The sequence below is a fragment of the Microtus ochrogaster genome, chromosome 5 (genome assembly GCF_000317375.1).
Source record: "Microtus ochrogaster isolate Prairie Vole_2 chromosome 5, MicOch1.0, whole genome shotgun sequence".
Taxonomy (NCBI): domain Eukaryota; kingdom Metazoa; phylum Chordata; class Mammalia; order Rodentia; family Cricetidae; genus Microtus; species Microtus ochrogaster.
Genome location: NC_022012.1, coordinates 10285332 through 10308572, shown reverse-complemented (window position 1 = coordinate 10308572; position 23241 = coordinate 10285332). Strand labels below are relative to the sequence as shown.

The 23241-nt window shown below is 43.8% G+C and overlaps 1 protein-coding gene across 1 annotated transcript in view; it reads left to right on the top strand.

Annotated features, from left to right (window-relative positions):
- Positions 1–23241, top strand: part of Deup1 (deuterosome assembly protein 1) — a 108191-nt gene that overhangs the window by 6702 nt on the left and 78248 nt on the right. The window contains exon 2 of the mRNA XM_005346822.3: positions 20461–20533. Within this exon, the coding sequence (XP_005346879.1) occupies positions 20493–20533 (41 nt within the window). The 5' untranslated portion in view covers positions 20461–20492. The remainder of the gene's footprint in view (positions 1–20460; positions 20534–23241) is intronic.

Genomic DNA, 23241 nt, shown 5'->3' with positions numbered 1-23241 from the left:
TGTGTGTGTGTGTGGTGTATACATATGTATGGGGTGTATTAGAGTGGCTGTGTGTGTGTGTGTGGTGTATACATATGTATGGAGTGTATTAGAGTGGTTGTGTGTGTGTGTGGTGTATACATATGTATATATGGGGTGTATTAGAGTGGCTGTGTGTGTGTGTGTGTGTGTGTGTGTGTGTGGTGTATACATATGTATGGGATATATTAGAGTAGCTTACAGACTGTGGTCCAAGGAGTTCAGCAATGGCGGTCTCCCAATGGAAAGTCAGAATCCAACTGTTGATCAGTCTACAAGGCTGGATGTCTTGGCTGGTCTTCAGTTTATGTCAGAATTCTGAAGAGAAGAAATAGGCTCTAAAGCCAGTGATGTGAGAACGAGGCCAGCAGGCAAAGAGCAAGCTTCTTTCTCCCCTGTCCTTTAGCCTGGAGTGGGGCGTGGCCCAGATTTAGGGTGGCTCTTCCTACCTCTAATGGTGTAGATTAAGGTGGTTCTTTATCAAATGATCCAGTTAACCAAAACTCTCATGGGTGTGCCCAGCATCTTGGGATTTCTAGTTAATTCTAGATGTATCAAGTGGACAGCCAGGAGTAGCCATGGCAGGTGGCGTACCTAACTGGAGTCATGTAACTACAATTTCTAAAGCGCCACAATTTATTTTATTACCACTCTTATATATTCCTTGTTTTAATAAGGACTTGGGCTCACTTTTTCTAGCCCAGATTTGATTGATACCCCCAATTAATTGTTGCCTATGTGTTCAGAAGCATACACAGAGATTCATCTTACATAATAAAACCTTAGCAGGCCAGAAATGGTCCAGTCCCATAGATGCATCAGGGTCCTAGCTCACAACATAACATTTGATTATGACTTGCTGCTCCTTGGAGTGATTCCCAAATTAAATCAAGGAGCTTCTTTTCAGTATCTAATCCTGTACATACCTGTCCAACAAAAGTGGCAATGCCCCTGCTCTGCACCAGGCCCTGGTCCCCCATTGCCTTGGCAGTGGGAGCTCAGAGTTCGCTATCTGACTGGGCTTGGAATGAGGGGGTATTCCTAGTGTACCCCAAATAGGAAGACTGCAGAAGGAAGGCAGAAATGAGTTGCTTTGGTACCTTTGAGGGTCGGCTTGTCTGTATTTGTGATCTGGATGCATTGGCGGTGGAAACTAGTTCCTGTGGACCAGGCTGAGCAAGGGCCCTTTTCGCTGCCGCTGTGTCTTTTGTTTTTGGTTTCTCCTCAAGGGAACTGATAACTATGTGGGTCAATAACTGGGCAAATTTAAACCCCAATTTACTTCACCAAGGTCGATCAGCTTCAAGGAGGCCAGTTCATGGGATCTCACATTCAAGTTTATGAAAAAAAAATACCCAGTTGACCTTGAAAACTTGTTTCTTAGTGTCCTGTGGGTGGAAGATGGAGTATTTGAACAAAATGTCTGCATCAGAGGCTCCAAAAGGCATCCACACTGCAGTTGGCTGGGTGAGGAGACTTGAAGCTTCATTTTGTATTGTTTCCATGGGCTTTTGTTCCTCTCTGTGCTGAGGACGGCAGGCAGCATGGTGAAAGACAGACACTCTTCCTCTCTAACCAATCAAAACATGCCCTTTCCTCTCCCAAACTCTATCCTTACCCCTGACATTCCTGAAGATGTATAAATGGAACATTTCAGCAGGGTTATACAAATATCGAGGGGGAGAGGTTCTCCCTCACTGCAGCAAACTCAAACTATGAGGCCTGTTCTATTAAACTCTGATCTCTTCACACAAGAAAAAACAACTTGATAAAGGTTAATGCTTCCTTAATATTTATACACTTGACTGATGTCGGAAAAGCATTTTAAAATTCTGAATCTTGAATTAATATGGCAATGTGCAAAGATGGCCTGTAATCCATTAGTACACACTTCAACACATTAATACCAAGCAAGGAATGGATTGTCCTGGTCCTTGCAAGCTTCCAAGCTTCATCTTTGCCCATTATCTAGAACTTGAGGGTTTTGACATTGGTATCCAGAGATGCTCCCAACGCGTTTCTAGCAGACCAGAAATAAATCAATTACTCCCTCCACCTGCTAGGTATAATATATTACCTCAAGAAACATGCTTACCCAGCAGACGTGGAGCATATGTTCATCTCCTCTGGAGCAGACTCTGAGCACCAGGCTGCCATAGTGTGAATCAATTGTGACATGATCTTAGTAATTTGGGGACAGCATCTGCCACACTGCACCTGGCACCGTGTCTCCCTTCCACAGTGAGTCAGCAGGTGATTAACTGTCCCTGCCACTCACGTCAATTTGAAATAGTGCCTGGATAGCCCCACATGGACTGTCAACAGTTCCGGAAGCAGATGGGAGTCTAACCGTGTCGAGGATTTCTTAAGTTCATCCTCTGCTTGTGCCTGGTCCTCGGGAATAGTATTTATTTTAATCATCTCCTCTCCTGGGACTCCAAACACCAGTCTCTTTAATTGACAGGTGCACACTATCCAAAACAGGAATTTAACTGCCAAATTTATTTGACTCTTCCTTCAGATATTTGTTCCCTTACTCTTTAAAAAGAATCCCCAAATATGCAGAAGATATTTGGATATCATAGGATATTCAGAGAGCCCCTGGGCACGGAAACTTTTGTAAGGAGCACTACACAGGAGTCTGTGCTGACACCATCGACAGGACTGAGTATATTTCAGAGGAATAAGGATGCTTGTGCTTCTGGGGACCAATAGACTGCGTTCATTATTGATCTATGACCCAACTATCTCCAGCCACTGTATAGTGTAAGCATTTAAGTGTGTGTGTGCCTGACTTCCCCCACTCCCTCTCTCAGGGCTCAGATAGTCCAGGCTGGCCAATGATGACCTTGAACTTCTAATCCTCCTGCCTCCTCCTCCCAGTGCTAAGATTGCAGACAGGCACTACCATACTCATTTGGTTGGAACGCGGGGCTTCATGCAGGCTAGGCAAGCATTGTGCCAATGAAAGCACATCTCCAGTCCTTGCTTCCTGTCTTCAGCAGTGGCAGCCTTGCCTGCAGCCTCATCCCAGCCTTTCTGTTTCTCCCTCCAGTGCTATCTCAGGGAAACTTCACATTTATCCTATTATGTATTTTATCCACTCTAAAGTAATAAAACACTGAGCTTCAAATAAATACCCTGCTGTTCGCACAACTGACTGTTTTCTGGTCTTTGCAGCTGACCTCTTTTAGACAGAAAGAGATAGACAGACTTCTGTGGAATACATGGTGCCTTTCTGTGTCTCCTTTCACCAGCCCACTGCCTGAAACACAAGCTTGATGGCACAGGCTACGGCTTTTAAGCCCACCAAATAAGAGTAAAACTCATTATCCAAACTCTTTGCCTAAATTATACAAGCTTTATTTTCTGTCAGACAGGGCTCTCTCCCTAAAGCAGGGTATGAGAAAGTAGTATTGAACAAGGAGAAGGTAGGGTTTATAGCCCCAAAATTACAAGACTAGGGGTTTCCAAGGATTGGGGTATTTCCAGAAATTTTGGTTACACAGGAACTTGGCTGAACATTTTAACAGGATGGAGGCTAGGATATAGGGTGCGGAACATGTCAAATTCCAGAAAATGGGTCAAGACCCAGTCAAATTTAAGTTTTACAGAAACCAGGAATGAATTTATTTTGACCTCGTAACAAGATGGCTTCCAATCTTAAGATGGCACCAGACTGGTCCATCACAGCCATGTCAATGGCTAAAGGGTTTATGGTCATGTCTTGTAGGAGGTCCTTCTGTATTTGTGTTGCTTTCATTGGTTAATAAGGAAACTGCTTTGAGCCTGGTGATAGGGCAGAATTTAGGTAGGCAGGGAGACAGAACTGAATTCTGGGAGGAAGAAGCAGAGTCAGAAAGCCACAATGGTGACTCCAGGTCAGACATGCTAAATCTTTCCTGGTAAGCTACAACCTCATGATGAACACAGATTAATAGAAATGGTTAAATAAAGATGTGAGAATTAGGCAATAAGAGGCTAGAGAAAATGGGCCAGGCAGAGATTTAATTAACACAATTTCTGTGTGATTATTTCGGGTGTAAGCTAGCCAGGCGGCCAGGCCAAACAAAGGGCCCTGCTCCCTGTAACAATGCCTAACATCCTGAGCATAACCCCAAGACTGACATAATGAAAAAAATAAAACTACTTCTGAAAGTTGTCCTCAGACCTCCACAGGCTTGCTATGACACACATGTGCCGTCACACACTAATTTATGCATACATACATACATTATACATTAATACATACATGCACACATAAATGTTATAACATTTTTTAAGCTCTGGGATCACGCATGTCTGCTGTTTGGACTGCTAATGGTTGGGATAATTTGCCACCCAGCCTGTCCTAAGTATTACAAACACATGTCACTCTGCTGTTTTCTCCTCTCTACTTTTATAAAACTATGAACAGTGTGATATAACAAATATCTATATATGAACATCATCATGATCTCATGACTCATTCTGGAAAGCCCATTCCTAAAACTGCTATTGTGGGTCTTCTGCATTTTTAATTTATAGCCACTGAGTGGGAGCTGGAGATGAGCATTTGCTGCTCTTGCAGAGGACCTGTGTTCAGTTTCCAGCACCCAAATGGTAGCTCACTACCATCTGTAACAAGTTCCAGGGGTTGCCCCCTCTAGCCTCTTCAGAAACCGGGCATGCAAGTGTACACATACATCAGACAGACAGATAAACATTCATACACATAAAACAAAAATAGATTTAAAATGAAAACATTTGGAAGGGATGCTTGTGGAAGTTAGCAGGCCCTAGATCCCCTGGAGGAGAGGTTATGAGCCACCCGACATGGTGCTGGGAACTGAACTCAGGACCTCTGCAAGAGCAAGTCTTCATCATGAGCCATCTCTTCATCTCCTGCATTTTTTGTGGGGGAGGGGGAAGTTTGAGACAGGGTTTCTCTGTAGCTTTGGAGCCTGTCCTGTAACTCACTCTGTAGACCAGGCTGGCCTTGAACTCACAGAGATCTGCCTGTCTCTGCCTCTGAGTGCTGGGATTAAAGATATGCACCACCACCACCACCACCCAGCCCCAGCCGCTGATTTTTTTCTAAGGCTGGGACTTATTAGGTGTCTCCGGCCAGTCTATAAGTCACAAGCATCCACTTCTCCTTCCCAGTTACAAGAAGAAGCCACCATTCCTGCCCATGCTAACTTTAAGTCTTATATTCTTCTCCATTTTCCCCAACCCTGTGAGAGAAAGCCACCCTCCACTTTGAGTTTTATTCTTTAACTCCCAAGGAAGAGTTAACACTGAGAATCTTTTTTTTGCATATTTATGAATTGACAAAGTATTTTCTTTATTTCAGATTAATTTCTCTTTGTGTCCTCTCCTCTCTTACAGTTCACAGTACACAAATCTGCAGTTTAAATGGATGACTGATTCAGTAAGCGATGTTCAGATATGCAGTGTGTCTACCGAACCCTGTGCCACCAACTTTAATTGGGGAAAGCATTTCATTAATTTAATTATCTTTTCCCTTCCCACTTTTCACTTCTTCAATTACAACTTGAGTGTTCTCTAAGATCTTTATCTTTAAAAAAATGGCTCAGATTAATCTTCTTCTAAAAGTAGGCATGGACTAGAATAATCATAAAGCAATTAACAACCAGGACATCATTAATGATGCTAGTATTAGATATTGGGGATCTAAACATAGACAGTGCACTGTGTACATAACTGACCCAATGTAATCTTTGCTGCAGTCCTGGAAATACTGTCCCTACCATGGAAATGAGAAAAAGTATTTTTTGAAAAGCCAAGTGTGTTAGCTCTGTCAGACAACTGCTAAGGTACAAGTTGGGATCCAGACTCCAGTCTGGATCAGTTCACAGTTCACATTCTCCTCAGAGCTCTCGGCTGACTTTCTCAGTCCTGAACTGCTTACGTCATTGACTTCTCGTACTGGAAAGTGAGGACTCTCCATAAACAGTTTCCCCAATTTAAATAACTCAAATACTTTTTTTTTAAGGGAGGGCAGTTTCTTACTCCTGCGTTTATGTTTTCAGAAACTCTTAGAAGAAAAACAGCTTGAATAAGAAAAAATGATATTTTCATTTCCTTTATGGTTACAATCTCAATACAGCCATTGATGGGTTAATGTCCTGTCCCAGTTCATTTTTGGTTACTGCAACAAAAACACTGGAGGCTGGAAACTTCATAAAGAAAAGGGTTTTCAGCCAGGCAGTGGTGGTGCATGCCTTGAATTCCAGCACTTGGGAGGCAGAGGCAGGCAGATCTCTGTGAGTTCAAGGCCAGCCTGGTCTACAAGAGCAAGTTTCAAAACAGGTTCCAGAGCTATGGAGAAACCCTGTCTCAAAAAAGCAAAAGAGGGGGAGGGAGTTCTTTTGACTAATGGTTTAGGAGACTGAGAAAACTTGGTGACCAGCTGGTCCTTGGGGGACTCATAATGTATCATATCACGACAGATGGTACCACCCTTGATAGGAATGTGAGAGAGAAGCCACAAGTGTGGCAGACAAGGTCAAACTTTAAAACGGTCTGCTCCAGTCCTGGGTTGCAGTCCCATGAGACAAACATAAATCCTTCCATGGATGGTGTGGTGGTTTGAAACAAAAGGCTCGCCAAAGGGAATAGAACCATTACGAGGTGTGGCCTTGTTGGAGGAAGGGTGTCACTCTCAGGGTGGACATTAAGTTCTCCTTTGCTCAAGCTTCCTTTAATGTGACTCTCAACTGGCTTCCTGTTGACTGCAAGATGTAGCAGTCTCAGCTCCAGCATCACGTTCACCTGCGCCACCATGCTCCCGTCATTATAATAATGGACTGAACCTCTGTAACTGTAAGCAAGCCACCCCAATTAGATGTTTTCTTTGTAAGTGCTGCCATGGTCATGGTGTCTCTTCACAACAATAAAAAAAAAAAAGTAAGACAGACGGTGCCCTGTGACCCACTGACCCACCACCTCTTTCTGCAGTCACACTGGGGAAAGCTTCCAGCCCTTACAAAATAGATGACTTGTAAGTCGACATATAGCTCAGAATCAGAAAGTGCAGTTGAAACATTTAACTATAAAGGGAGAAATAGTAAGATGCAGAAAATCTCCCTGTGATCAGTCTCTACGGTGGAGGATTTATGTCAAGCTGTGAAAATTCTCAGTCGAGTCAGAAATAAAACTGAATAATGAATCTTAACACAACACCATATAGACAAGACGGATCGCTTCTTCAAAAAGCAATTTGCAAACTTTCAGAGATAATTTGTGCTTCAGGAAGTTGAGGTCACTACGGACTGGAGATGACACCTTACATGTCCCATCAGAATGATGTAAAATGACTTCTTTTAGAGAAAACTCCTCTTACTGTCAAAAATTATTTCTGAACAGAACGACAGCATAATGGAACTCAGATGTGGGAGTAGCCGGTACCATGTGTGAGGACTGCTCAAGTTAGATTCCATGTACAAGAATTTCCTTACTTCTTTTTTTCAGAGATCCACTCAGAGTTTTCATAAATTCAGTCCAGGAACCAGGCAAAGGAAAAATTCTATCTTCTGTTTTCCTATTGACTGTGGTAAACCTGTGGTCCCTCAGTGCAGGTTTCAGGTGCATCCTAGAATAATGTTTTCCTATTTGGGAAACAGCCTGTCTGCTGCAGCAGTTGTGCTGCGTGAACCAGAAACAAAACAAGAAACAGAAAGCCACCCAACAGTACAAGCCTACTAGGGGTGAGTGACAGCCCACGTTTCCCTTCAGCCACATGAAAATTGAAAGTAACTCTGGAATGAACAAAACACTGGTATCTCTCTAGAGCAGATACCGCTTTGCTTCCTAGTACAGCGTGTTTATCCATCCATGCTTGTTTTCAGGACTTGTCAGTGTCTCTCTCAGCTCCACTCAGTTAACCACTGCTGTAGGCTAGCAAAAGCCTTGGAACTCAGATACACAGAGAGAGTCTCAACTCATGGAAGATTTCTCAATAAAATTAAATAATAACATATGAAAATAATATTAACATTGCTTTATATTGCAAAATTATACATTATGCATTCACATATTGGTTGGTGTTGTTTTTATTTCTAAGATTGGATAACTCAGTGTAGCTGAGACTAGTCTTGAACTTGCTATGTTGCTGAGAATAAACCTTAAATTCCTGATTGTTTCAGAATATTTGATTACAATGTGTGAAGATGTGTTGTTGTGATTGGTGTAATAAAGAGCTGAGTGGTCAATAGTTAACCAGGAGAGAATAGGAGGGACTTCTAGGCAGAGAGGATTTGGCGGGGGAGGAAGAAAGGTAAATTCACCAGCAAGACACAGGAGAAACAGGACATGCAATATGGAGATGCACTAATGAGTCATATGGTAGAAGAGAGATTTAAAAATATGGGTTAGTTTAAGTTATAAAAGCTAGTTGGGGAAAATCTAAACTAAAGGACAGTCTTTTATAATTAATAAGTCTCCGTGTTATTGTTTGTGAGCTGGAAGTCCAAAGAAAAGTCTGATGACATGTGGATTTGGCACCCCACGTTGGGTGCCAAATGATGTTTCTCTGTCAGCTTAGCGGATGCACATGAGTCTACCAATATTTTGATTATCATCTATGGCCCCATGGCCCCACAGTCAGCACACTTGAGGCTGCTCAGATCATGGCCTGGCCAGGCTTCCAGTTCTGTGACCCCAACTCTGCCATAGCAAGCATATGTAAGTTTAAATTAAGTCTTTATCATTTTATTTACCAACAAAGACTTGGAGGTCAGATATGGGGTGAAAATTGCTAGATCAAGAAAAGCCAAGAAGTAACCACTTGGCCTTGCATTTTGGCCAAAGACCTAACAAGAAAAGCATCTCTTCCCTCAACCCAGAACCAAAAGGAAGCTCAAATTCTAGTCCCCTCCCTTTCCTTCCTGGATGTCTTCACTATTCACATTGCTGGCTTCTCTATAGCTAATTCTGGTCAGCTAGTTTCTGGCTCTGCCCTCCCACGCAATTCAAGGTAAACTTTATTGACAATCTGGAGCATCACTGTGTTATGAAAATATCCCACGGCACCTGGTCTTCTGCGTCCACCATCCAAGAACTGGGGTTTAGATGTGTGCCCCTCCATCCTGCTTTCTAAATGTAGCCTAAAGACATAGCTCCTTTGTGTAAACTACTGTGCTGTGTTCCTTAGTCTTTCTCTAACATTATTCATAGCAAATAGTTTTTACTCATGTCTTATTTAATCTATTTCTTTTTTTCTCCCCAGTTTAAAAAACAAGAACCTAAGAAAATTTAAAAGATATTTGCATGTGGGAGCTGAAGAGATGGCTCAGTGGTTAAGAGTGATGACTGCTCTTCCAGAAGACCCCAGTTCAATTCCCAGCACCCACATGGCAACTCACAACTGTCTGTAACTCCATTTCTAGGGGACCCAACACCCTCACAGACAAACATGGAGGCAAAACAGCAATGCACATAAAATAGAAATAAATTTAAAAAAAGATATTTGCATGTAACTTGATTTGGAAAAGAAGTAAGATTAATGTAGAAAGGACCTTCTATTTTTAGTAGCAGACTTACGTAGATACTCCTCAAAAAGTCTTCAAATTAAAACAAAAAAAGATTCTTAAAATGGTAAAAATTGTGAGTTGGAATGAAAGAAGGGAATGCAAAGATGTTAAAGCCTAGGTAAAGGCAGAAGCACCAACAAGGGGCAAATCCATGAAGTAGCTCATGCCTGGAATTTCTGCTCTGTGCTGATTTCAGTAGAAGATTCTCCACAAAACCAAGGTGGCAAAAGACTCTCTCTGTGATAGACAAGCAAACAGCGAACTTAGTATGTGTAGATTTAAACACATTTAGGAAGTTGAGAGAGCTGAGGGCAGAATACACATGGTGAAGCAAGACCTTCACAGTAGTCATGTGTGAAATGCCCTGCTGAAAGAGGAAGAAGGAAAGGGGCCTGATGTAGCCATCTTTGCCTCATCACCATACTCCAAAAGGCTGCCCCACTTTCATTTCTGTTGCCGTGAAAGTAACCTGACAAGAAGCAACTGAAGGGGGATTAATCTGAGAGTTTAATTTGGATCATGATTCCAAGTTACTGTCCATCACCGCAGTGAATTCAAGGTGGGAGGCTCAGAAGTCACATCATATCCACAGTCAAGAACAGAGGATGAATGCATTTATGCTCACTCATTTGCAGCTCTGTTTCTCTACTCTTATTACATAATTCAGGAGGCCCTGTCTAGGTAATGGTGCTCCCTACAGTAGACCATGTCTTCCCACATCAATTTGCTTATGTAGGACAATCTCCCACAGACACACACACAGACCAACCCAATGTAGACAATCCATCATGAGACTCTCAGGTGATTTTGGTTTCAAGTTGACAAAGAAAATCAACACAAAAGCTAAAGGTCAGATTAACTGCTGAGATTTAATTGATTAATTGTGCCCTTAGGTGAAAGTCAATAATTCCATTAGTATATTAAATTAACATTTTTGTATGTACTACTACAGCTTCCCAAGTAAATACAGCAACAATCAGAACTTGCTCTTCCACTAGTGAAATCAGGATTCACAGAAAAGCTAAAGAAAGCCCGAATTACCTATGTGCATGTATGTGCAGTTTGATTAGGAATGGCCTCCGTAGGCTCATATGTTTGAATACTTGGTCACTATGGAGTGGCACTACTTGGCAGGGATTAGGAGGTATAGCCTTGTTGAAGGAAGTATATCACTGCATGGTGGGCTTTGAGGTTTCAAATGCTCAAGTCCAGGGCTAGTCTCTCTCACTATCTCTGTAAACGGAGACTGCTCATTTGTTCCCAGTCAGCCAGACCCATATAATTATACAGAAACTATATTAATTATAACACTGATTGGCCTCTTAGCTCAGGCTTTTTATTAACTAACTCTTATATCTTAAATTAACCCATTTATATTAATCAAAGTATCACCATGAAGTTGTGGTCTAACGGTAAGGTTCCAGTGTCCTTCTCCTTTGGCAGCTTCATGGAGTCTCTCTGACTCTGCCTAGTCTATATATCTCTGTTTGTATTTCCTGCCTGGCTTTAATCTGCCATATTATTGTCCAAAACAGCTTTATTCATCAACCAATAAAAGCAACACATATACAGAAGGACATCCCACATCATCTCCCATTTTCTGTCTAATTAAAATGGTAGGTTTTAACTTTAACATAGTAAAATTACATATACAAAATAGGTATCAAGCAAGAATTACAGTTACAATATTTAGTCTATTTGTATTAGGCAAAAAAATCAAAGAAAATATTCTATCGTTTGTCTTATCTTTATGAGTCTAAAGTTTCTTATCTAATTTATCTTTTATTATAACTAAGGAAAACTATATCTGTTTTCAACTCCATCAAAGACCCCAGAAGGATATAATATTTATTACTTAAGTAAACAGAAAGTCCATTGTAAGCAACTTCCAAAGTTCCAGAAATGACAGAGGCATCTTGCTGCCTGGACAGTCACCCAAAGTTCTTCTATATCATTGGGGCATCCATATTCAGTCTATGGGCCCATAGTATCCAGCAGACTTTTCTGTGAAACAGGAAATTTGAAAGACTGTTTTGCCTATATCGGCAGTTTGTCAGTCACTTTTTTTGTATGTTCTGCAGAATGTCTGGCAGTTTCTTCTGTGAAGCAGGAACTCTGAAGGACCATTCTATCTTTTAGAAAGTTCTGCAGTCACTTTTATATGGGTCTTGCATGTCCAGCTTATACAGCATACTATCAAGCAGTCCAAACAAAAGTAGTTTCTTGCCCAAATGGCTAGCCTTGTCACATTGAAGGCAAATTTCATAATGAATTTCTTCAATGCCCATCAACCTCTCTGAAGTAATTGGTGCTGCCAAAAGCAGACATGTCTCACTTTCAAGAAAAGTCTAAATTCTTAAATAATTTAAATGCTATATTCTGTAAGTCTTTGAAAGGTTTGAAGATTATCTATCTAACTGAAATATAGCCCTATGCATCTAGAAAACCTAACTAACATGACTACAAGTTTGACTATCATAAATTAATATCTATTAATCTGCAATTTTTCATTATAAATGAGTTGTATAAACATAATACCTTAAACAAGATTAGAAGCATACATACATACAACAAAATTGACCTTTAATTTGTATCAATAAACTAAAGTCCATACCAATGTAAAGTATTTATCTCTATATCATATCCCCTTATCTTTTTTATTTTAGGAATTGACTGTGTCTGCTCTGTTTCCATCTGTTGTTGGACGAAGGTTCTATGGTGATATTTAAGATAATCATCAGTCTGACTACAGGGAAAGGCCAGTTCAGGAACCCTCTCCTCTATTGTTTAGGGGCTTAGCTGGACAGTGTGCCTGAGATAATGGGAGCTCACCAACTCTAACTGGACTGGGAGTGAATGAGCATGGGATCAAACTAGTCCCTCTGAATGTGGATGACAGTTGGGGAAGACTGAGGGGCCACTGACAGTGGCACTATAATTTGTCTCTACTGCATGTACTGGCTTTTGGGGATCCTATAACCTGCTCAACCTAGTAGGGAGGGCCTTGGACTTTCCACAGGGCAGGGTGCCTTGTCCTCTCTTAGGATTGGAGGGGGTGGGATGGGAGGGTGTATGGAGGGAATGGGAGGAGGGGAGGGAGTGGGAATTTGGATTGGTATTTTTTAAGTAATAAAATAAAATATTAAAAGAAAAAGAAATTGACTGTGACCATTAAATACTTATAACCAACCCCTTTTAAATGAAAACAAACATTTATAAATAATCATTTTTGGGAATTTGGGCATTGTTTTCAAGACTACTTCCTGCTGATTGTTGGGTGATGTATTCTTAGGGTTTATAGAGGCCTTTCAGGGGTCTTGTTCCATCAAACCACATTAGCCTAGAAGGAATCCACAGACTCTCATTTCCTGTGGAAACAGAAACAGAATCTCTTTTCCAAAGTAACATATCCTTAGATTCCATTTTGAAGTCAAGATACCTTCATGCTGATTCAACTTAGCAGCCCCCAGAATCAAATGTCTCTCTGCAGTCAGAAAATTCAAAGAAAACACAATAATATACATAATCCAGGCTCTCTGTGTATATTCCATCTTTACATAGTTTATTTTTCTTTACCTCTTTAATCTATGTCTTTCTGTACTCTTTTATGTTACTTTTGCTGTCTCTTAAAGACTTTGGTTTTTTTTAAAAAAAAACCTATTTCTTTTTAAACATAGTGTGTCTCATTTAGAGGGCTTTTATGTCTGAATCTGTCCTATTGTGTATCTGAAATTCTTTTCTGACAAGGAGCATTTTAAAATGAAAAGCAATGTGGTTGTGGCAGCCCTGGATGCTGGCTCCACCTCTCTCAGCCTTTCAATACAGCAGAGATATGTTTACCACCAGATCTGGGACTGCTGGGTGGGTGTGATGCTCACCACCTCAATTCTGGGAAGCACCCATGCAGCACATAAACCCTTTTTGTCTGAGTGAAAGCTAAATCTGCCATGCAGCATGCTGTGTGGCCTGGAAATGTCTCCATGTATGGAAGTGGGAATCCATCATGCTTTCCTGCCTGTGTGTGCCTAGCCGACCCAATACAGCTGCTTTCCCAGGTGGGGATGCTCTGAGTGGCAGGCATGCTTTCAGCTACTTTCCTCCTAAACCCAAGTGGGTGTACAAGCACCCAGACCCAAAGTGTGTGGCTGGCCATGCAGGTTAGCCTCCAATATATGGGTGCCATTTTGTAGTAAAAGACTGCTCATTCATTTCCCAGCTGCCCAGACTTGAAACTATATTAATTACAGAAACTATATTAATTACAACAGTGCTTGACCAATGACTCTAGCATATTCTAGCTAGTTTTTACATCTTGGATTAACCCATTTCTAACAATCTGTGTATTGCCACAAGACTGTGGCCTCTAGTAAGTTTCCTAAGGTTCCAGCATGCCCTTCTCCTTTGGCAGCTACATGGCGTCTCCCTGACTCTGCCTACTCTCTTTGTTTATCTCTGTTAGGATTTCCTGCCTGGCTTCACTCTGCTAAGCCATTGACTAAAATAGCTTTATTCATCAACCAATAAAAACAACACATACACAGAAGGATATCCCATATCAGAGTCTCCTCAAGATAATAAACAGAGTGTACCAGAGAAAGACAACTGATGCCTTCTGGCCCTCACAACATGCATCATGTGTCCCCACATATACAGATACACTCTCACTGACACAGACACAAATAAATAAATCTTTTAAGAAATTTTTTTTTACCATGAATTGATTCTTTGTGGATTTTATATCATGCTTTCCTATCCAACCATTTCCCCACCCCCTTGCAACCTCCCTTCATCCTTGTGACTTCCCCCTAAACAAAACCAAACTGAAAGAAAAACCAAAGACCAAACATAGCAAGCAAACAAAACAAAACAAACAAAAAAAGGGGGAAAGACTCCCATCATGGAAGCTGTAGTGTGGCCCGTTGAGTTGCACAGTTTACCCTTTAGTCAATTCGTCTTTACTTGTAAGTGTTCATTGCCAGAGCCATTGGTCTGACTTGAGGTCTCTGGTTTCTGCTACCCCACCAATAACAGGTCCATCCCCTTCACGTGCTCCAACAGTTCATAGACAAGGTGGATGTTAGGATGGGCCAACTCACAGCCCTGGTTCTAGACCTGGGTGCTAACTGGCTTGGTCAGCCCGCCAGGTTTCCCCCATGGTCACTCCCTGGTGAGCTCTCCAGCACTGCCTCAGCCAGCTCACCTGGTACAGCCTGCAGCAAGGAGCCGGGGCCAGTGCTCCTGTTCTCGGGTTTTCAGATCCAGCTCACTCACATTTAAACCCCCAGGGCCAGCTCTACTGTTTGTCCAGCATAGGGCCTCTCTTTTGCTTGCTGTAGGGGACATACAAGGGAGGGGTGAGGTCAGCTCTCCTGCTCTCATGCCCTCAGGGCTGACTTATCTGTGCCTCCCAACAACAGGCTCAGCTCTAGTGTGCTGCCCAGACAGGGTACACACCTGAGGTAAGGGGTGGAACCACCTTTCCGAAGTGTGTACGGGGGGAAGCTCTTTCTTGAGAGGTGGGTCCAGCCCTCCAGCTACAATATCCAGTGAGGAGCAGGGCCAACTGTCCCAGCGCCAGTGAAGGGTGGGGCTGGCTCAGCATGGCTCCAGTGATCCCCTGTGCTAACATGGCCCTTGAACATCATCACAGACCCAGGTCCAGCAGGGTCACAGACCCAGACATGACCCTGGGCATGCTCAGACCCAAATTTCACCATGGCCCATAAGTAAATCTTTTATAAAGAGATAGGGATGATATATATGAGAATCTCTGTATATATTTACCTAAGAGGCAAATACAAGACACATATTTCCTTCCTCTGTCAGCCTAGAAACAATGAGACTCAACTAGCTCTCAGTGCCAAGACATCAGCTTCCAATTCCAGTCTTAACTAAAGATACTATGTCCTAAAACAGCTCTCTGTAGAACTAGGATTGTACATAATAGACAAGAGGGGCCTGGAGTGGCTTACACTTCAGGACACACTAAAGTCAACCAAAATGAGCAATAAAGGCCCAAACAAAACCAAAATTTGCACAGTGATGAAGGGTCCTGAATGGCACAGGACCCTTGTGAAAGTGCTCTCGATGGTGAAAGCTGGCAAAATCAAGGGGCAATATATGGTAGCCCCAGGTTACAAGTCAAAATACATGGCAAATATTCACAATTCTAAACTGATGAAAAATAAAACAAAAACAAGTGGGAGACACAGTCTCTGTGCAAAAAGACTTTCAAATAACCTAGAGAGAAGTTCTGTCGTGGATCAGAGGAAGCATGATTCTGTACTTGGGTCTTGTGTGACTGTCATCTAACAGCGTGGTGTAGAAAAGGGAAGGGTAACAATGTGGGGAGACAGTGCCTCAACCAGACAGCCGGGTCAGGGAGACATGGGCCTGTGCACAATGTGATTAACAGGCCAGATAACTTCCATGACCTTCTTCCAGAAGAACAGGAAAACAAACTCTAAAAAGGGGAATTTTACAAGAACCACAGCATGCTTTGAAATTGCCAAGACGGTCAAGCTCACTGAAAGCAAAAAGTCTGGAGACTGACAGCTGAGAGGCAGTGAAAAGGGCAAGGTGATGTGTGCTTAGTGTCCTGTGTGCATTGCAGCAAGTATATTAGGTACAAATGAAAAAATATGAGTTAAGAATAGAATTTATTTAGTTTTTAAAAATCAGTTTGGGAGCCGGGCGGTGGTGGTGCACGCCTTTAATCCCAGCACTCGGGAGGCAGAGGCAGGGGGATCTCTGTGAGTTCGAGACCAGCCTGGTCTACAGAGTTAGTTCCAGGACAGGCTCCAAAGCCACAGAGAAACCCTGTCTCGAAAAACCAAAAAATAAAAATAAAAAAAAATCAGTTTGGGTTTGTTAATTAGAACAAATAGATTTTGCCAATGTAATGTGTTAACACTTGGAGTTACTGGAGGTGAGAACATGGTAACTCTCTGTTCACAGATTTTTCTTTTGTAAGTGCAAAACTACTCTGAGAAAGTTAATTTCTTTAAAACAGCAGTGTGGAAGAGTATTAGTTAATGACATGTTACATTCTTTTATGCTGTGGAACATTTGTTTAATGATGCAAAGATGTGCTGCGTTTTTAATGTTGCATTTGTTTAACTCTGTGAAGCTGTGTTGCTTTGCCTGCCTAAAACACCTGATGGTCTAATCCGGAGCTGAACGGCCAATAGCTAAGCAAGATAAAGATAGGCTGGGCTGCCATGCAGAGAGAATAAAACAGGATGAGAGAGAGAATAAAAGAGAGAGGAGGAGAGAGAAAAGGGAAGGAGAAGAGGACACCAGTGGCCAGCCACCTCTCAGCAGCTCCGGCTAGAACCACATGCCCCTGACTTGGACTCTCCTTTGAACTTGGAGCCTTCCTAACAGCACATCTTTCAAAAACATCACTCTAGAAGATTCAGTGATCAGTACATTTTAAGGCAAACTTAAGCTTTTGCAGGTGTTTCTTTTTAAGGAGGGGAGCTGAGTCTTCATTTTAGTTGGGTCTTAAAAATTACTCTGAAAAATAAGTCTTTGTTCCTATTGTTGAATTGAATGGGGGGGCAGGGCTATCTACATATATACAACTTCCTAAAGTCCATTATAGTATATTCCTGTCAGGCTTTGAAAGCTCGTCCCACATCCATTCTTCCAAAAATAGGAAATCAGCCATGGCCTCTACAAGACCTAGACTCCTATATATACGGCCTCCTGGGTATTCGAAACCCTAATTTCTGGGACGATTTTGAAGAGCACTGAATCTGATGTCGATGGTCTCAGTTCACATCTCCCTCTCTCTTTAACCGGATGTATCCTCCAATGATGCCTTTATTCCTAGCCTGGGTTTGCTCGTGTGCATACAAACTTTGAACATTGCTTGTTGCATGTGTCTCACTGCACCCCGAGACTTGGCCAGTAGTGAAGAGCTGTAAGTGGGTACAGTCTCGGGCATCTCAAACCTTAAATACATTTCCTTTCTGCCCTTCCTGCTCACTTTCATCCGGTGGCTCAGCTGGCAAAGGCACCTGCTCCCAAGCCCGAGGATCTGAATTTCATCCCCAGGAACCAAAAGGAGGGAGGAAAGAATGAGTCCCACACGTACTGCTCTGACATCTACAGTGAGCCATCCATGTGTCACCCCCCCCCACACACACACACCAACAATAAGAATAAATAGCAGAGGATGGTGGCCCGTGTCTTTAATCCCAACACTCAGGAGGCAGAAGCAGGCAGATCTCTGTGTTCGAGGCCAGCCTGGTCCACAGAGACTGGTTCCAGGGCAGCCAGGGCTACACAGAGAAACCCTGTCTCAAAACAGTAAACTTAAATCAATAATGCAATAATGACTGCATTTCTTGTCGGGAAAAAATTCAACATAGGCAAGCATGAAGGATGTGACGAGCATCTCAGAACAGCAAAGTTTCCAGGGAAAGATGAAATAACCACACTTCACTGGGTCCCTGTCACAGCCTTGCAACACTAATCAGAACTAGCATCCTGAGTTACTCCACACGGCTCATCTGAGAACCACACAGACGTGGACGGAGGACTGTGGGTTGGATTAAAACTGACAGCCGTGTTAAGTAGCAAAGTGGCATGGAATGACGAAAGGAGAATGCAAATGAGAGATTTTAAGAACCAGCGATCAATCTACTGGACGTGTTGAGAAACAATTATGTTTCTGAAATAAGTCCAGCAACATTCCCCAGTTCAAGTGCTCACAAAGTTTACTTGCTCTCACACCTGTGTGTGTAGGCGTGTGTTTTGTATAACAGTAAGTGTACCAGTGCATATGTGTGTGTGTGTTGTGTGCTTGTGTGTGTGTGTGTACACGTGCGCGCGCGTGTGCGTATTCTATGCCATATATATACCCGGTACGTACAGCCATTTCCTCGTGAAATCAACAAGGTCAGACTGAGATTCTGTCATCAATTATTGTTGGAATGTGGCTGAAAAGGGAAAGAATTTGGAATCAGTTGCCGTTGGCCAGGGATGGTTCCTCTCCTTAGAAGCTACTCCCTTGTCCCCAATACATTCTGATCCACCTAACTGGCAGTTTTCCAAGGACGCCTGGCACTGTGAAGAGAGAGGTTCAAAATGGTGCCAATACGGTGATGGTGGAGAGAGCCTCGCAGATTCCCAGTTGAAAGTCACTTCGGTGAATTGAAAGCGTCTTTGCCTGGAGTTCTTTCTTTCCAGCGCCTGGTTTAGCCTGGGAGGGAGTCAAAGCCCCGGGTTAGGAACCCCAGTCTGCTGTGGTCCTGGGGCCCACGGGCTCTCTGGTTGGGCAGCATCCTCCCGCGCTTCTCTCGCGCCTCCGGGGACCTGGGGCGAGCCGGGATGGGCGGGTCCCAGGAGGCGTCGGACCGGGACCTACGCGCTAGTGCTGGGGGAGTTCCCGCTGTAGAGAAACCGATGGGTGAGAGTCGGGTCGCGTCTCCATGGCAACCCAGTGGGGCCTAGCAGCGCAGGGAGACCGCAGGGAGGGCGCAGCGGGCTGGACCTGCGGCCCAGGACTGCTCGGACCTTTCCAGAGAGCAGCGCAGGTAACCGACTGGCTCCGTGGACGGGGCCCGGACCCTCCTCTCCATCCAGCTGGCGCGGGACGGCAGGGTCCACGTGCTGGGCAAACTAAGAGACAAGCTTCCAGCAGAACCATGGCCTTTGCCTCGGTTTCCCTCTTTTATCTGTCTGTACTTCCTGATCTAGTTTTGCCTCCTACCACCTCGCATTTCTGCCTCACTGGGGCAGTTCCTGTGGTGTGAATGGAGATTCTTTCTCCCTCCTTCCATCCCTCCCTTCCTTCCTCTTCTTCCTCTTCCAATTCCTTTTCCCCTCCCCCTTTGTTTCTTCCTTTTCCCTTTTTCTCTTCCCTCCTCTCCCACTTCTCCTTTCCCTCTTCCTCCTCTCCTCTTTCCCCCCACTCATCCCTTCTCAGGTGTCTAATTGGTTCATACGCATACGATTTTTAGGAGGGTTTAAATTGATTTTAACACTTTATTAATTTACATTATGTTAGTCCACAGCTCAAGCAAGCGCACATGTGTGTTTTTATGTGCATGTGTGTATGTGTGTGTGTCTGTATGTCTATGTGTGTCTGTCTGTGTGTGTACATGTGTGTGTGTCTATCTGTGTGTCTCTGTGTCTGTGTCTGTGTGATGGGGGGAGTCTGTGTGTGTCTGTGTGTGTGTCTCTCTGTGAGCATCTGTGTCTGCGTGTGTGTGTGTTGTGTATGTGTGTGTGTGTCTGTGTGTGTCTCTCTGTGAGCATCTGTGTCTGCGTGTGTGTGTGTTGTGTATGTGTGTGTAGGCATATAGCTGCAGGTGCTCTCACAGGGCAGAAGAGGCATCAGAGTGCCCTGGGACTGGAGTTAGAGGTGCTTTTGAGCCCCCTGACCAGTTCTGGGGCCCTCTATGCACTCTAAACACTCTGCATCCCGACTGCGGGACCACCTCTCTAGCCCCGTTCCTAGATGTTCTGTCCTAAATTTCCTGCTGTATTCACACTTCTTAAAGGTCTAGAAAAGCCAATGAAAGAATACATCCTCTCAAGGCAAAGCATAGGAGCTCCATTAAGATGGACATTGGGGCTCCAGACAGCATTCCTCTTAGCAGGAATTATGAACTGAACACTCCACAAGGCAACTGACACCGAGCTGCCACTGTGCTAATGATGAGTGCATGCTGCTTCCAGCCAGTACCACGTATCTCAAGCCAAGGGCTGAGCCGGTATTCCTATCTGTGTGGGGCCTTCAAGCCAATGAAGGCCTACCCCCTTCTGTGCTGGTATAAGCAAGTCTCCATACTCATAAAACCCTATACTAAATAATGACTTACCAACAGCAAGAACTTCATCTTATATTAATATATGTAAACACTTTATAAATCTAAATAATTTCCCCTCACAGATTAAAACTCAAGACGAACAAGCCAGATGTAGATGGTTTTTGGCATGGAGAACCAAGCCCATACCACAGCAGGGTAAGTGTGCAGAAACTTCTCTTTGCTGAGTTCATCTTTGTGCCCAAAACTCCTTGGTGGAGCACAAGTTTTGAAATGAATTGTTCCAAGAAGGATGCGCTGATTGCCTTTGGTAAGTAGACTGAGGGGAATTTCAAATAGCATCTGGGGAATCTATTTACATGAGTCTTCCTGATGCTGAAAGGCTGGCTCTACCCGGGAAGAGAGCATCCTCAGTAATGCTGTTGGATCACAGGTGCAGACCCAGGCGGGCCTCCTCAGCACTCACGGGTCCCCAGCACAGCACTTCCTGTTCACAGGTGCAGACCCAGGTCCCCAGCACAGCACTTCCTGTTCACAGGTACAGACCCAGGTCCCCAGCACACTTCCTGTTCACAGGTACAGACCCAGGCGGGCCTCCCCAGCACTCACAGGTCCCCAGCACAGCACTTCTTGGCCAGCTTGCTTCTTTCCTGCTGTAGTGAGTGTCTCTCTGCTCCTGTTCTGAAGACTTATCATAGCTGGATGGTGGTTGAGCATGCCTTAAATCCCAGCACTCGGGAGGCAGAGGCAGGGGGATCTCTGTGAGTTCGAGGCCAGCCTGGTCTACAAGAGCTAGTTCCAGGACAGGAACCAAAAGCTACGGAGAAACCCTGTCTCGAAAATCAAAACAAAAAAAACAAAAAAAAACAAAAAACCGACAGTGAAGACTTATCGTGTTTTCTCAACATATAAACACAGCCCACAATACACGTATTTCCACAGAGTAGCGAGAATGAGATATTTTAGTTAAGGAACAGAGATTGGAAAACATTCAGTGTGATAGAAAGGGAACCAAATTCCTTTTCCCAACTCTCTGTCCTAAATCTTCTCGGGGAATAAGCGCCATGAAGATTTCTCTATCCATCTGGCCACTGGTGGGGCTCAAGTTGGGGGAGCAGCAGGTACTTCAGAGCCCAGTCTTGACTGTGACTGCTGTTGAGTCAAAAGCTCCAGGTGTCTCACTTGCAGTGGCCTGCTCAGGCTGTGGCTCTGACACGGGAAAGAAGAGTGAAGAAGCGTGAACAATGGTGACTCTATCTGGAGCCCTGCTTCCTCTGACAGCCCTTATTCTCAATGAGAAAACGGAACACATTGCAGTATAACTGGAGTTCCCGAAACACGCACACCACACACAAAATGCGAAACCTTAAATAACAAGAATGCTCATCTCTGTGTCAGACTGGAGGGTCATCTCTAGCCCCAAAGTGATTGCTTCCGCTCCAGTCATTGTGACTATTGTCTCCCATCATGGCAGTGTTCTTAATAAAGGGGAAGGAAGGCCAGGAAGACTTTCCTTCAGGAGTCCGGACTTAGGATAGCTCGGCTTATAACCACTTGTATGCCTGAGCAAAGCTATAAACATTCGGTAGGAACCATCCTCAGATTTCAACTCTGGATCTTTTGTGCAGACTAGAGATCTGTAGATTCACTCTGGCAATGCCAGTGAGCTCACTCTCAGTTAGCCACACAATGGTGAGGCCAGACCAGCACCCCACCCCAGAACACTGAGTGGCTGAGCTGGTCAGCATATTTTCAGTGCTTTCTCAGCCTGTGGTATTTTCAGTATATGATGGCCCTGTCCTGCCGTAGCCAACTCCACTGAAAGTTGGAGGCATCTGAAAGGGTGAAGAATGACCAATGCTGCATTCCCAGCAGACTCTGCCCCACTGAACCCCAGAGAGATGAACAGAACACTGGTCAATGAAGGATGTGGGGTCTGAATGGAAATACATCTGGCTCCAAAACCTGAATTCTTTCTCCACTGGAAATGGATTACATTGAGGTGTGAGAGGCAGCCTGCCTAGAGTCCACATCACTGTCGGGTCAGAAGGAGCATGCGTGGGGTCCCTGGTGTGACTGTATGTAAAAATACAGTAAGACAGACTGGGGGCCTCAAGCCTGGGGCTGGCAGGTGGCTTCAGCCCTGCAGATCTGAAGGCGTGGCTGGTTCTCTGCATGCATTCTTTGGAAACAAAGTAGGCTGTACTGAGTTTTAAGCGCTGAAGTGCAAAGGTTATTTAAAAACAGACTTGGTCTTTAGAGAACTTAGGCGTTATTGGAGAGAGTTGGACTTGTTTGGGTACAGGATAGTTACAGAGCAGAAGTTAACGAGCACCCCACAGTTGCCCTGAAAGACTGTTACTCACCTTGGTAGGCGTGTGGCCAGACACTGTATACTGTGGTCTCCAGAGCACAGAGACCACAGACTCTCATGGTGTTAAGGAACCGGTAAATGTGGCTCATTCTCCAGGGATTTGTTAGCGAATTCATAAACATGTTCCTCTGGTGTTACTTGAAGCAGCCTGTTTTCAACAAATTCTTAGCACCTACTGTGAGCTTACATAGCTCTAAAACCAGATACACATGCAAGTATATATCAAACACTGATAGGAAAAAGAAAGTATGTGTGCAGTACAAAAATTCACTTGGTTCTATACGTTACCAAAACCAAAATCTAGTTGTGTTGGTGCCCACCCAGTCTTCTACTCCAAAAGGCAGCCGCTTTCAATGATTTCGGCAGGGTTCCCTCCCAAGCCTTTGGTGTCTAACCCAGCATCTTCAAATAACATGCTTAGTCCTTTGGTGTCTAACCCAGCATCTTCAAATAACGTGCTTAGTCCTTTGGTGTCTAACCCAACATCTTCAAATAACGTGCTTAGTCCTTTGGTGTCTAATCCAGCATCTTC